We start from the raw sequence: 16545 nt of genomic DNA, 5'->3' as shown, positions 1-16545 counted from the left end.
TCTGTGCTGACAGCTCAGAGCCTGGAGCTTGCTTCGGATTCTGTGTCTCCCTCTCTCTCTGCCCCTACCCTGCTTGTGCCGTCTCTCATAAATGAATAAATGTTAAAAAAAAAATTTTAATAAAACATTGCAGAATATTACTACTGTGTGGCAAAAAGGAGCTGTTGGTTGTTGTTGTTGTTTGTAAGTTTATTTATTTTGAGAGACAGAGAACAAGCGTGGGAGGGGCAGAGAGGGAGAGAGTGAAAATCCCAAGCAGACTCCATGCTGTCAGTGCAGGGCCCAACCCGAGCTGAAACTAAGAGTCAGACGCTTGCCTGACTGAGCCATCCGGGCACCCCAAGGAGCTGTTGGTTCTTAAAGCTGCATGTGAGAAAATTCAAAATTCCCTGATGTTCTTAACCCACTACCCCAGTCTTAAGAAAAGAAAGAAAAGATTAGTTGCTTGGGGTTCGATCTCTGAATTATCTAATTTTATCTAGAAGGCAGAATCATTTGCTCAAATCTCTAACTGCCATGAAACTTCTTATGCCAGATAGGTCAGATGATGTCACTGATCTTATCTGCAAGCAAACCCAGCAACCCTGCCCCTGAAAGCAATGATTCCTTGCTAACTTCCAAACCAGTCCAGAGTCAGCCTTGGACATAGGACTTCTCAGGGAGGTGTTTCCCCGACTGGGGATCCCTAAGCATGTGAACCTCAACTATGCCACAGTACCTGCTTCCAGCCTTTTCATAATCAAAGCATATCTCCTGAATTCTAGTGGCTCTAGATCCTTCAGAGTGACACCTGTCTTGATTTCCTATTCAAGCATGGAACATTAACATAGGAAGCTGAAGGTCTTCTGTGCTAGAAGCCACCTAGACGGCCCTCGTGTTATTACTGAACCATGGATTTTGTGAACAATCTGCTCCTGCCTCAAGGCCACAATTGCATCCTGGTCTTGTGAAATTCATTACTTCACACCCCTTCCAGCTTGGGTTCCCCAACAGTGAGGGTACACGGCTTCCTTGAAATCTCCACCGGCCTTGGTTTTATGTAGTTGCAAAAGCAGTAGTAGCCCACCATTATCACCTGACTCACTTACTACCACCCGGTGAAAAGGGCATCATTATCATCATCATCCCCATTTTACGAATGATGACACAGAGGTGAAGACATTAATGGGATTTGCACCAAAGATGATCTCCTCTAAAGCTAGGTTTCAGCTATTAATTCTATGGGCAATCTGATCCCACCATTTCTGGTTTATCTCTGCCCTTGGGTAGGCTTTCTTCAATGATGTCTGCGACCTCTAAATCAAGGAAGACCTAGCTTCCATGGGCACCTTTAATCTGGTAGGCAAACTGAGCAGCACGAGGACTGGGCTTCTGTTGGAGCCACGTACACAGTACCAATGGACAGACCAGCACACGGCCTGCCCCAGATTACTCCTGTGATGCAGCCTAAGACCATGGCCCAAGGCACCAGGTGTTCCTCCAGTCAGAGCAGCACTTGGGTACTAGTGGTTAGGACTCAGGCTGTGCGATAATACCTCCACAGGGTAGTCAGCAGACAAGGAAGCACTTAGAACTCAGTACATGGTAGCTATTATTATGCCATCCTAATGCTTTCTTCTAACTTCTTCTAGCTCCCCAGGGACCTATCATAACATAGCTCCTTAGCCCAGTTCCTCCCACAGAGCAACTTACGAGCCGTAAAAGCCCGTGACAGTCTCCCCTGCTCTCCCAACACATATCAGGCCATTCCAAGAACCAAAATGCCTAAGCCATTAGGATCAATAACAAATACCTTTGATCGTATTGTGTGGCTTTTCTTGTGAACCTGTTAGTAGATCATAGGGGTCGACCATGCTCTGGAAATTAGACTACTGTGTTCAAGTTGGGGCTCTGCTACTTAACAGCTGTGTGACCTTGTAAGACTTAGTTAACCTCTCTGAGCCTCAACTTATCATTTGTAAAATGGAGGTAATCACACCTATCTTCTAGGATTGTTGTGAGAACTATCCTTGTATCTATCTATCTATCTATCTATCTATCTATCTATCTATCTATCTACCTATCACCTATCTATCTAATATACCTATGTTTCAATCTCATCACTTTCCAAAAGGATTTTATGGAGGAAAATAACCTTAAAATTCAAATGAAAAAACAAAACAAAACTCATATCTATATAAATGATACACATACATATATGTCTGTGTGTGTATACACACACACACACGTATATATATAACATAAAACTAAAATAAAACTCAAAATAATCTTTGAGGTATCATTTTATATCTGCTAAACCTTTAATTTTCTTTCTTTCTTTCTTTCTTTCTTTCTTTCTTTCTTTCTTTCTTTCTTTCTTTCTAAAAGTTTATTTATTTAGGGGTGTCTGGGTGGCTCAGTCAGTTGAGCGTCCCACTCTTGGTTTCTGCTCAGGTCACCATCCCACAGCTTTGTGCGTTAGAGCTCCCCCTGTGTCGGGCTGTGCACTGGCAGTGTGGAGCCTGCTTAGGATTTTCTCTCTCTCTTTTCTCTGCCTCTCCCCCACTCGTGCTGTCTCTGTCACTCTCAAGATAAATAAATAAACTTAAAAAAAAGTAAAGTTTACTTATTTTGAGATAGAGAGAGAGAAAGAGAGAGAAAGAGAGAAAGCAGGGAGGGGCAGAGAGAGAGGGAGAGAATCCCAAGCAGGCTCCACTCTGTCAGCTCAGAGCCCAACACGGGGCTGGATCTCACAACTGCGAGATCATGACCTCAGCCCAAATCAAGAGTCAGATGCTTAACCAACTGAGCCACCCAGGCGACCCTTTTATTTTAATTTTAAAGTAAATGTACCCACTGTTGGCCAGGTTAAGATGAAGGTGGTTTACTTATCAATCGCTTACACAAATATAAATTGACTCAACCTTTCTGGAATGCATTTTAGAAGTATATTTCAAGAACTATTATAAAGTTTGCTCTCTTGGTCCCAGAAAGATAAATCTAAGGATTTCCTCTCAGGAAAAAAAATCCAATAGAAGGAAGAGTTCAAATGTACAATATGAATTCACATCCTAAAATTGGTAACCAAGGGTACAAAAATAGTAAAATGGCTAAGTAATGTACCCATCACCACCCTGCTTTCCCTCACAACTATACCAAAATGAAAATCATAAAAGTTACACTGCAAAGTAGAACTAAAATGCCAGGCTGAAAAGAAAAAAGGAAGCATCTCAATGAACCTAGGAAATGATAAGCAATATGTATATTTATTGTGCACGCATATGGATAAATACTCAGATTGTGAAATAAAACAACAGATTGACTGAAGATGAGTAACTTCCTACTGCTCATTTCTAGTGAATTATTGTGATAACCTTATTTGCATTATTAAAAAATGTTTTTAACTTAGGACGTGACCACAGTTAGTATACTCAAGTTCGATTTTAGCTGTGTAGTTTTTTGGTTTTGTTTTTGTTTTTTAATTTATGTTTATTTATTTTTGAGGAAGAGAGAGGGAGAGCGAGCGAGCGAGCAGGGGAGAGAGGCAGGCAGAGAGAGAAAGAGACACAGAATCAGAAGTAGGCTCCAGGCTCCCAGCTGTCAGCACAGAGCCCGATGTGGGGCTCGAACTCATGAACTGTGAGATCATGACCTGAGCTGAAGTCGGCCGCTTAACTGACTGAGCCACCCAGGCGCCCCGCACATTAGTAATTCTTACCACTCACATATTGTTAACAGTCACAGAATTACCACAACCTTGACATAAACTATCTTTCATAATATATCTACAAGCAGAAGCCTATTGAACGGGTTTCTAATGTATACCGAACTTAGACTTTGCAGAAGTATATGGTAACAAAATTCCTTACCACAGATCTCCTTTCTGATCTGTGATGAGTGATACAGTGATCCAGCAAGCTGTCTTCATCCAGTTCCCTCTGACAAAATGGACACACACACCTGGAAATTGCACAGAATACAAAAATGACTAAAATTGCTAGCATTTAAACTAGAGCTAAGCAATAGAACGTAGGCGGATCTAGTTTCCAGCCCTTGTTCTGGAAACTTCCAGATTTGACATTATTTTTCTGATCCTGATAATGGTCAGATGCCTACGCTTTTTCTCATGGAGAAAAGTTAAGTATCCTCCCAGGGCCACCGCGGAGAAACGGCCAGAGCAGCATGTGAAGCACTTTATTCTCTTTGGAAGCAAAGTGCAGTCTGAGCACCCATTAACTGACAAACCGGGACCACGTCACCCAGCTGTCCCTGGGTTACTTTTTCTCTTTCTCTTCCTCCCTCTCCTAATTCAGGAAACATAACTGGGTGTTGTTTGTTCTTCAGCCCCACCAGCATGTTACTACAGGTGACTATAAGGAGTATTTGACCTTTACGTCCGTGCTGTCCAGTACAGTAGCTATTAGCCATATACGTCTGTTGTCACTTAAAATGTGGCTATTGAAATTGAGTGATGCTGGAAGTACAAAATGCACTGTGAGTTTCAAACGCTTAATATAAAAAAAAGCAAAATATCTCAAAAATGTTTATATTGATTACATGTTCAAATGGTAACACTTAAGCTATCTTTGGTTAAATAAAATACACTAAAAATTAATTTTGCTGTTTCTTATTGCCTTTTTAGTGTGGCTATTAGAAAACATAAACTCACATGTGTGTTCTATTGGACAGTGCTGCCTTAAACGCATAGGTACAATATGGAGGCTTGAAATTTTTTGCTCACTTTCTATCATAGATATAACTTCCTGTTCCCTAAGACTTATACCCTTAAGAATTTTAAAAATTTGAATCATGCAGCAGTTAAGTTCTTCTATGAAGCAAAGATTTCTATCTTAAATGCAAATCTTACTCCATCCTAGAAGACTGATTAATCAACAACCCTCCTCATTTTCTATTATTTTGTTTATTACTTAATTCTAACTAGCAGAAGAAATTAGGATTTAAATTAGCCTGGATATATTTTTATATTTTTATAAAAGCTAACAACCTTGCAATCAAACGCATACATTTTCTTAACCCATTTATTGTCCTTCCTTCCTACTGGTCCTTGCAACCAAGCTAATAGAATTCATACTCTCCTTTGAGCTAAAATACTCATTTAAAATTTATAACATCATGGTATAAAACTAACCCTACAATAAATGGATACATTTGCAAAGCAATCTCTAGTAAAACAAAGGAAGGGGGCAATCATCTAGACTTTCAGGTTAGGAAATTTGAGCTTTCAGTGCATTTTCTTAAAATAAGTAAAACTACATTTTCCTTCAGGAGAGGGAAAAAAAGTCACACTCCTACTGAATATCACTATTCATAACTGAGCTCATACTTAGATTAATGGTTTCAAAGCCATCAGCCCATGCAGGAAAACACAAATCATTTCCATATTTTTTTGGTAGGGAGAGACTCCAACCTTTGTAATTACTCTGCCCATCAAGAGAGTAATGGCTCAGATTCATTTCTCTTTTTTTAAAGGAAAAAATAATAATGATCACTATTCTTCATTGCCCCTACTAACTATTTCCATCCTTCCTCCAGCCCCATAAGATTACCCACAAAAAAGATGCCTGCCCCAGACCTGTTCTTCCTTGTTAGACTATATACTGAGGTGTCACTTCCTCCCTTCTAAAGACAAACCAGCAACACAAGAGGAAACGAGCTGGGGCACTGAGCAATGGCAGTGGAAGAGTGAAAAAGAATCCAGGATCTACGTCAATCTATTAGTCAGAAAATAGAGCCGTGAGGAACTTACAACAGTTCCATGTTTTAGTTTTGGATCTTCCTTAATACAAACTTGTCTGAGGAAGTTCTTCCAATCTCTCCAGTGCTTGGTTGGTACCCCCATGCAAAGTTTTTCAAGTACAGAAAGCAAAATTCTTTTGTAAAATGATTACCAATAGGAGGTGTTATGGTTCAGAGCCTAAACACACTCCATACATATTTTCACAATAAAACAGTTAACTGTTCCAGCCTATTAACTTCTCTCCCAAGCATATCAAATTTAGCATTCAACTATGTTGTGCTGAAACAAACCTTGTTGCCGTCTCCCCAAGTTCTTGCAGTGGTCCATACTTATCTATATACTTCTGACAAGATCTTATGTGTGCCCTCATTTCGCTGAGGCAAACCTATATAAAAGCAAATTCAAAATAAATTGCCTGTTGCAAAGGGGCTCAATGAAGTCTTATGATCCAGCTTTATTACTTTCATTATTTCAAATAAGATCATATATAGTGTGGGGTCAGTTGATTAAAAGGATGCATTCATGACAACAGCACAACAAAGTTAAGGCATTATCACAAATAACACTTTAGAAATTTCTCTAATACTTCAAAGACCCAAATGTTGAGTTCTTGAATTTGGTTCTTCCAGAAAGCATATGTTTTTTAAAGTGGAAAGACATTTATTAACTCAAATTTACTTTTTTTGGATGCCATTACCTAATCTGGTGACGGTTAAGAAGTAAGAAAGAAAAAGGGGAGAGGAAAAAGACAGCAAGGTGGAGGAAAGAAAAAAGAAAACAGTAAAAAGAGACAGAGGGAAAGGAAAACAATGACAGATAAAAAGAGCCAAAAGATGGATTTTACTTTTAAAGACGGTCATAGTAAGTAAAGGAAATCCTGTCCCTCAGGGAAAGATATAAATACCACAGTTTTATAATATATCCAATGGTATTACATGAATTCACAATACACAGTATATTTAATGGCCCCATTAAGAGCAAACATAAAAGACAGTTCTTACAGTCCATTTTTACCAAGGCAGAATAAAGAGCCCTTGTTCCTTCAGATATACATTCAGAGATCCTAACCATGAGGCTGTCTGTGGCTAAATAACACATATTCTACTAAATGTTTCATTAGAAACTGATAAGATCTTGTGCTAAAAGAAGCTTTGTACTGCTGTGGTAAGGTGGTCGACCCACCCTGCTTCGTTTCACTCAAACTACGGAAGTTAAACCTCAAACATGAAATCTAACGTGTAAGGAAACTGTTATAATTGCTTAACAAAAGACAAAAACAAAAGCAAGTGGAAAAGTGAAAACATATCCTTGTTTTACACATATCCACCTAAAAGATGTACAAAGTAGGACCGACTGAGGTAGCTGTCAAGACACTGTTTTCCAACTTTTAACAACCAACTTTATACGTCAATTCTCTCACATCTCGTTATTACTTTTGTTAAAAGTTCTTCCTTTGTATTTCTTGAACAACAAAGGTAAACATTCTTCATACAAATTAGAAATTTGGGGACTGTATACTGACAAAGGAATTGATAAATTCATGGAGTGTCTACTCTAGACACAAAATTGTAGAAGACATTGTAAGAGATGGCAAGCCACTGAGCTTGCTCTATAGGTGCTTATAATCTAATATAAGGGGGCAAAACCACATGTAGACAAGTAGATAGGAAACTGTTTGATACTGGGGACTCCAATACTAAGGCCAGGCCTCTGAAATGGAAATCTGGCCGTGACTCTGAAGAATAGGTAGAGTCTAAAATGGCTCTAGAAGGTGGGGCGCCTGGGTGGCTCAGTCATTTAAGTGTCTGACTTTGGCTCAGGTCAATCTTGTAGCTCGTGAGTTCAAGCTCAGCACTGAGATCTCTGCTTTGAATCCTCTGTCCCCCACCTCTTTCTGCCCCTCCCCAGCTGGTTTTTTTTCTCTCTCTCTCTCTCTGTCTCTCTCTCTCTCTTTCAAAGTAAAGAATAAACTTTAAAGAAGGAATGGCAATATTCCTGGCAAGAGGAATAACATAAAACGGAAGAGACAGAGGGGCACTTGGGTGTCTCTGTTGGTTGAGTGTCTGACTTTGGCTCAAGTCATAATCTCATGGTTCATAGGTTCGAGTCCCGCATTGGGCTCTGTGCTGTCAGCATGGAGCCTGCTTCAGATTCTGTGTTTCCCACTCTCTCTGCCCCTCCCCTGCTTGTGCTCTGTCTCTCAAAAAAATGAAAACACATTAAAAAAAATAAAAAAAAAAGAAGTGACAGTTGTAAGAAATACCTCAAAGGAAAAATCAAAATACTTGTGAATAATCATTATAAGGGGTGAAAAAAGGAAGGGGATTTCTATCCAGGATCATTGAGAGAATATTCTTGTTTCTGATAGACACCAAAGGTGGGATAAAAACTAGATGACAGAATACTACAGTGAGTTGGATTTGTGCATGTTGAATTTTATATGATGACAAAACATATCAAAGTAAAAATAAGCAACAATCTATTATTATAAATATTAAAAGCTATTGATTTTGAGCATTTACCATGTTCCAGACAGTGTTAAAAGCCATACATGTTTTATCATTTTCCCTTACAACCATCCCATGGCATGAACACTACCTTTTTTTTTTTTTAAAGTAGGATTCATACACAGCACAGAGCCCAATGAGGGGCTCAAACTCATGACCCTGAGGTCAAGAAGACCTAAGCTGAGATCAAGAGTAGGACCCTTAACTGACTGAGCCACCTAGGCACCTCATGAACACTATCTTTTCCCTCATTTTACAAAAAGATGAACTAATACTTAGATGATAACGTCCCCAAATCACAAACAATGAATGACAGAATTCGTGTTTGATCCCAGGATGTCTGACTCCAAAGACCATGCATACATTCTGTAGTCAGACAGCCATGAACAGATTATGGAGTTTTACATAAATATTCAAAAAAAAATATATTAAGCACTGTGCACCAGTCACTTTTCAAAGTGCTGGGTACGCAGTTGCCAATAAAATAGACAGTCCTGGGGCGCCTGGGTGGCGCAGTCGGTTAAGCGTCCGACTTCAGCCAGGTCACGATCTCGCGGTCCGGGAGTTCGAGCCCCGCGTCGGGCTCTGGGCTGATGGCTCGGAGCCTGGAGCCTGTTTCCGATTCTGTGTCTCCCTCTCTCTCTGCCCCTCCCCCGTTCATGCTCTGTCTCTCTCTGTCCAAAAATAAATAAATGTTGAAAAAAAAAAAATTTTAAAATAGACAGTCCTTTACCCTCATGGAAATCAAATCTGGTGGGGATAACTGACATTATATTAAAAAATCCCAAAAGCATAATTCCAAATGGTGATGAATAGTACAAAGAGGAAGCACAGGGTACTAAGAAAACATAACATAGATTAACAATCAAGAAAGTTCTCTAAAAAATTCAGATCCTCAGCACGTAATCTCTCTTTTGATCTCTAGACTTCATATAATAATTATCCCCCCCTTAGCAGTTCAAATGTAACATATTTAAAACTCTGTGGATTCTTCTCCAAATTTGCTCTCTATATCAGCACCTTCACCTACGCATGTCAGAAACCTGGGAGGATTCTTCTGACACTTTATATTCTCACTCACCCCCACATCCAGTCAGTTACCGATTTCCTTCCACTGTCTCTCCTAAACACCCCTCGAAACAATCCTTTATCCTTGTCTAACGCTCTCGCCCTAACCCACCTTTCTTACCTTAGCCATCCTTAGCCACTGAACTGGCTTCACCAGTCCTGATGTGCCCCCTCCAAATCATTCTGCGCTCACATGCCAGAGCAATATCTTAAAAATATAAACCTGATCGAAAGCTTACACTCAGTGGCTCACTACTGCATTTAGGATAAAATCTAGAATCTTCCCGTGGTCTTTGACACCTCACATGATCTAACCAGGCTAGTAGGAAACCCGCAAAAAGATGTGATCAACGGAGAGAAACACTGCAAAGTCCAGAATACAGGAGGAAATATGCCACTGGAATTATGCCAGTAGGCAACATGATGGGGGCGGGGGAGGTCACAGGACCGACGGGAAGGGAGGAAATGGAAGCGGTGGGTGAAAGCATTTGTCTGAAAAATTAGGTGATGGTAGGAGTCAGGGGCCAATTGCACCACAGCCTATACATATGAGAACAGAGAGAAGGAAGGGGAGAGGCAGAGACAACAAACTTTAGAAAGTCAGGGTAGGATGAAGACAAAGGCATGGGTGAAATGATCAGCTGCATAACAATTTCCTCAGCAGTCCAAGCCGGGAACCGTGAGCACAGGCAGAGGGCCACTTACCAGGCTGTCACACTCAGCGCAGTTCTGGTACTCTGATTTCATTCTTCTGGCTACATCAGTTGCTGGAACTCCTTCTGAAGGAAGATATGCCCGGCAATAAGGGCAGGTCCATTTATTGTTCTTTAGACTGGTAGCGATACAGGAACGGCAGAATCTACCCAGAAGAAACCAAGAATACATCACTCTCCTGAAAAGGTATAAAGGAGCTACCACTCTGTGTTTGTTTGTGCACACTGTATTTTCACGGCACCTTGCACGCTAGGAGCTGTACTACCAAATGCAATGTGCATTTGCATCCCTGCTTGGCAGACAGTCTCTTGCTTTCACATGAGACTTCTTTGGAGTCACAACTCATTTCATGCACTGCATGCACTGAAACAAAAGAACACAAAGTAGTGGAATAGAATTCCCATAAACAGAATGAAAACCATAACCCAAAGGATACTTAATGTGTTCTTTCTTTTCTTTAATTCTGCGGGGGGGGGGAGTTCGGGGAGAAAATAGGTCTTTGCTCTGTGGGATTTTGTATGTTAGGGAAGAAAGTAGCAAGAAGTCAAGGAGGCAAAATACCATACATGTTATTATTCTGATAAACTAATCATAATGTCTGGGCATCTGGGTGGCTCAGTCGGTTGAGTGTCCAACTTTGGCTCAGGTCATGATATTGCAGGTCGCGAGTTTGAGCCCCGTGTCCAGCTCTCTGCTGACAACTCAGAGCCTGGAGCCTGCTTCGGACTCTGTGTCTCCCTCGCTCTCTGACCCTCTCTCTGCCGCTCGCTTTCTCTCTCTCTCTCTCTCTCTCTCAAAAATAAATAAACATTTAAAAACATTTTTTTAATTGTTATATGCGCACAAAGGATGCTGACATTTGCATTGTTCTTGAGGCATTTGCTTGATGTTTATGCCTGTCCAACATCCATTTCCTCTTTCTTGCAATAGCATCCTGATTTTGCTCTGCAGGAACTACACCTCTTATATGAGACACAATCTGGTGGGACCTCAGTCAAGGTGTCCACAATTCCCTGCTGAAGACAAGAGCACCTGGAATGGGCCAGACTCAGTAAACCCTCTCTCTAGAAGATGAACACTAAACAGACTGACATAAGACCGATTCAGCAACAACTCGATGGGATTGTCCTGCTCTTTATTTGGAATCCCAGGTCTGTCTAGATCCCTACCCTTTCTTTTTTCCTAGATGTTTTGCTTTTATTGTTGTTTAGTAACTTTTTATTCGAAGTAACTTTAAACTTCGTACACTGGTGGGTTTTTTTAAATTTTTTAATGTTTTATTTATTTTTCAGACAGAGAGAGACAGAGCACGAGTGGGGAAGGGGCACAGAGAGACGGAGACACAAAATCTGAAGCGGGTTGCAGGCTCTGAGCGGTCAGCACAGAGCCCGACACAGGGCTCGGACCTACGAACAGTGAGATCATGACGTGAGCCGAAGTCAAACACTTAACCAACTGAGCCACCCAGGCGCCCCTTTTGTTTTTTATTTTTAACAAACTTTAAAACACTTCCAAGTGCCTTAATTCATTTGACCTTAACAAACCCCGAGGAAAGATCACTATTGCCACTTCTAGAAGAGGAAATTGAGGCACATCAGGGTTAAGTTACTTCTGCAAGGTCACACCTGTAGAAAGTACCTGAACTTGGTTGGTCTTAAGCTGGGTTTTCCGACTCAAAATTCAGTAACTGTTCTTTCAAGAGAAATTCCTACCAGAATCAAGAGATCGAAGTCCTCTGCTGTATTTTCCTTCTCTGTGCTTCAGGTGATTAACAGGTGATTAACTGCAAGTTGTAAGGCACATTCTGCCCTCGCACTTCTTTGAGTTCCTAACAAGTGCTTCTCAGAGTGTACTTTTGAAGGGTATTTATTTCAAGTGGTCCATATGCTCAAGTTATACTTCTGACACAATACCTTCGGTTCGTTTAATTTAGGAACAAGCGGATGATACTTTGTTTTTGTTTTTAGTCAACTAAAAACCTTCCCCTTTCCTCACAACTTACTTGAGTTTTATACCAAGACAAACAGAAGACTAATATTGGTGCCCTGCCCTGTGGTGGACCCTAATAGACATGATCTCATCCAGCTCCCAGAGTAACCCTAAAATGCTGCTCTGCCTTTTCCTCACTTGACTGGAGGCAAACTGAGGTTGTTCACAGAGGTGTAAGAACTTGCCAAGTTTACACACCCTGAACCCCAGGTAGTTTTGGTCGGGGCTCAAAAGTCTGTGTAGAAGGTCTTCAACTTACAGTGGTTCCACTTACGGTTGTTTGACTATAGTGATGCAAAGGCGATACTCATTCAGTAGAAACTATACTTCAGATTTCGAATTTTGATCTTTTCCTGGGCTAGGAATATGCAGTATGGTGCTCTCTTACAATGCCGGGCCCTCCCAGTCAGTCACTCAGGCAAACAACCAATACACTTAAAACCATCCTACACCCATATGACCATTCTGTTTTGCACTTTTAGTACAGCAGTCAATAATCATAGGAAATATTCAACACTTATGAAACAGGCTTTGTATTAGACGATTCTGCCCAACTGTAGGCTAATGTAAGCGTTCTGATCATATTTGGGTAGGCTACAGGCTAGGCTAAGCTATGAGGTTTAATACGTCAGGTGTATTAAATGCATTTTCGACTGACTTTAATTTAGGATGGCTTTACCAGAACAAACCCCATGTGAGTCAATAAAGAGCTGTAGTCCTTTTTAAGTCATCTCAGTTCCTCCCAGTGACCAGCAGAAGCAGCAACACTTTGAGACTGTGGGTGTACTCGTATAAACCAGTGGGCTTTACAGAGTACATTTCTATGGTCATTTTGTGGGTCTTGCAAGTGTTTTTGTAACTACAATTGATAACTACAATGGAAATGCCTAGGAGATATTCATGAAAAGTAGCACACTTCAGGCATTAAAAGAAACCAAGTCCCTCAACTATAATTCCCCTACATTATTTACACAATGATAGATGTGGCAGGAAACTCTCAAATGAGCATACATCGACGTTATTGCATTATATGAAAGAATATTCGTTGCAAATCTGGTAGATCAGTCAATTCGTTGTCCTCATCTTAACAAAAGTGATTATTAAATGGAGAACACACATCAAGGCTAAAGTGTTTTGGAACAAACTGACCTTGCTGGTTTTGAGTACATAAAAACCACGAGTTTTTAAAGTGTTACCAATAAGGAAATGAACTTGATCCCACTGCAACTTAAGTCTCATGTTTTAGAGTGCAGAAATAAGATTGCAGAACTACTTAGTTCAAAAAAATCTGAGCTTAGTGGTTAGTTAGCCATTGGGCTCTGCGCTGACAGCTTGGAGCCCGCTTTGGATTCTTTCTCTCCCTCTTTCTCTGCCCCTCCCCAGTCCATCCCCAGCTCCCCAGAAGCATTCTCATTCTCTCTCTAAGATAAATAAAAACTTAAAAAAAATTTTTTTTAAATCTGAGGTTAAAATTCTCCCCTTAAAGGTACAGTTATCAAATTCAAATCTTGTGAACTGGAGAATTTAATATCCTTACTCTAGTGCATTAGCATAAGAAGTATACAAGTGATCAAGCATTATATGAGTTATCTAATTAGAATCCATATGGGGATATTCAGGTTTAGGTAATGTGTGTATATATATAAGCTATGTAACAAGGTACAAAAGCAAGATAACTCAAAAATACAACCTCTTGGAAAGCAAAGTGTAGAACTATGTATATAGTATAAGCTATTTATAATTTGTAGATGTATAAAAGCATCTAGAAGGATTAAAAAAAAAAAAAGAACATTTACCAACCCGTTGGAGAAATGGGAACTGGAAAGAAGAGGTGGGCATGTGGTAGAAGGAGGAGATTTTCATCGTCGAATTTCAAGTTTAACCCTATAACCATATTACCTACACAATAAATGATTCTTTAAAAAAGTTAATCAATTATAATCATTCAGGATAAATGGTCCGGTAGTTTTTTGTAAAACAAAATATATAGGCACCCTTTGGTCCTGCAATACCAAGCCCATGTTTTCACTCAAGAGAAGTGAAAACATATGTCTATTTGTACAAGAATATTAATAAGGAGTGTTTTCATAACAGTCCCAAACTTGAAATAACCCAGGTGTCAGCAACAAGAAAATGAATAAACAAACTGAGGCATATTCCCCCAATGGAGTACTACACAACAACAAATTACAATACACACAGCAATATGGATGAATCTCAAAGGCATACCAAGTGAGGAGTGCCCGGGTGGCTCAGTGGGTTAAGCGTCTGACTCTTGATTTCAGCTCCACTTATGATCTCACAGTTTGTGGGATCCAGTCCCGAGGTGGGCTCTGTGCCGACAGTATGGGGCTTACTTGGGATTCTCTGTCTCCCTCTCTCTCTGGCCCTCCCCGTGCGCATACTCACTCTCTCTCAAAATAAACATTAAAAAAAAAAAAAAAAAAGATATACTGAGCGAAAGAAGCCTGACACAACAGAGCACATCCTGTATAAACTCTACTTATGTGAAGTCCTAAAACTGGCAAAACTGACCTATGGGATAGGAAAAAACTCACAACAATGGTTGCTCATGGGGGATACATGGACAGGGATTGGCTGGCGATATGTGGACATGAGGGAACTATCTGGAGGTAACGAATATTTCTGTACCTCAACAGGGGTTGTACCTAGGAGGTATTCATTTCACTGCAGGTGTAATTTACCCCAAAAAAACATAAACAAATACTGAAGTCTGGTTAGTACTATGTATGTTGAGAGAAGAAGGAATTGAGTGTACTGATTATTGTAATCTACTCTGAAATGTATCCAAAAGTAAGGTGGATCAATGATGGATAGGTATGTGATAAAATGAGATAAAAGCAATATAGCAAAATTAACAATTGTAGAATCTAGTTGGTGGATATCTAGGTGTTCACTGCACCATTTCTTCCAATTTAGCTGTAGGTGTGAAGTTCTTCATAATAAAACGTTAGGGGAAAAAACGTTAGGGAAAATTAACCATCTTACTATGACTTAAAGTTTGTTTACTCCTGAGAAAAAGTTAGCTGTAAATTTAGGAAGGGAAATTTTTGGAGGATGAGAAACCTGAAATGTTTAATGGAACATGAAGAGAAAAACATTAAAAAAAATTTTTTTTTAACGTTTATCCTTTTTTTTTTTTGACAGAGAGAGACAGAGCATGAGTGGGTAGGGGCAGAGAGAGAGGGAGACACAGAATCTGAAGCAGGCTCCAGGATCCGAACTGACAGCACAGAGCCTGATGCGGGGCTCGAACTCACAGACCGTGAGATCACGACCTGAGCCGAAGTCAGATGCCCAACCGACTGAGCCACCCAGGCGCCCCGAAAAAAATATTTTTAAAAATATTTTTTAAGGACATCCAAATTCCATCTGAAGAAAAGATTATGCTGCATTTATGCTTACTTAAATACATTTCTTTAAGTTTATTTATTTATTTTGAGAGTACGTGTGTGCGTGCACAAATGCACATGAGCAGGGGAGGAGGAGCAGAGAGAGAGGGAGAGTGAATCCCAAGCAGGCTCACAGGCTCCTTGCCACTAGCTTAGAGCCTGATATGGGGCTCAGTCTCACGAACCGTGAGATCATGACCTGAGCCAAAATCAAGAGTTGGACGCTTAACCAACTGAGCCACCCAGGCGTCCTACTTAAATAAATTTAAAGAGCGCAAAACAATTTGGAATACAATAAAAGGTTGAAGAGAGAAAATTCCATAAGGAATTTTTATAACCATCGCTTTTAGCAAGAAAAGTTAATCCATGGTTATAGAGAAGACTTTATGAGAGAATGCATAAATCTGCACAAACCTCCCTAGACCCACCCATACAAACATTCATGCACTGGTGACATTTTTAGTAATTGCTTACTATTGTCAGTTAGTGTTCGAGATGAAATCGTGGCAGTGCCGAAGGTCCCTGCTCTCAGAGTTCTGGAAATGGGAGAGAGGCAATAAGCAGGTAAACAAATAGACCGGCAAATGATAAATGCTTCGAGAAGAAAACAGTTGACAATAAAAATTGAGTGGGGCAGAGAGAGCATTTAGATGGGTGGTCCCTGAGATGATACTTGAAGGCACCACTCTGAGGAAGATCTGGGAATGGTTTTCCAAGCTGAAAACAAAGAGTACAAAAGACAGGGACGACGTTGCTGAGGTATAGAAAGCCAGCATGCTTGAAAGGCAGGAGGTCCCAGGGAGAATACCTGGAGATATGGGAAAGGGTAGTAAAGGGTCAGGAGACAGACCATAAAGACATAACTAAGTGTCATAGGAAGGCACTGGAGGGTTTTAAGAAGGAGGGTGATGCAATTTGACTTACATTATATAGATCACTTGGGGTCCCTGAAGAACAGATTACAGAGGTACAAGAGCCTCCTAAGAGTGAGGAGCTTAGGTTTAAGCCATTGGAAGAGTAAGTTCAAGAGAGGGGGATGGCTGAGACCAGCAAAGAGGCAATAGACAGTGTAAGCGGACAGATTCAGAATTTATTTTGGAAGTGAGGCAAAGGGATT

At 40.4% G+C, this 16545-nt stretch overlaps 1 protein-coding gene across 1 annotated transcript in view; it reads right to left on the bottom strand.

Annotated features, from left to right (window-relative positions):
• Nucleotides 1-16545, bottom strand: part of RNF125 (ring finger protein 125) — a 41164-nt gene that overhangs the window by 14063 nt on the left and 10556 nt on the right. Inside the window, exons 2-4 of the mRNA XM_025931228.2 lie at nt 10018-10171; nt 6028-6122; nt 3849-3939 (exon numbers count right to left, since the gene is read on the bottom strand). Coding sequence (XP_025787013.2) covers nt 3849-3939; nt 6028-6122; nt 10018-10171 — 340 coding nt within the window. The remainder of the gene's footprint in view (nt 1-3848; nt 3940-6027; nt 6123-10017; nt 10172-16545) is intronic.

This window comes from Puma concolor, chromosome D3 (assembly GCF_028749965.1).
Source record: "Puma concolor isolate L17-30 chromosome D3, mPumCon1.1.hap2, whole genome shotgun sequence".
NCBI classification, from domain to species: domain Eukaryota; kingdom Metazoa; phylum Chordata; class Mammalia; order Carnivora; family Felidae; genus Puma; species Puma concolor.
Note: the sequence above shows the minus strand (reverse complement) of the source record. Positions and strands in the feature narration are given on the sequence as shown.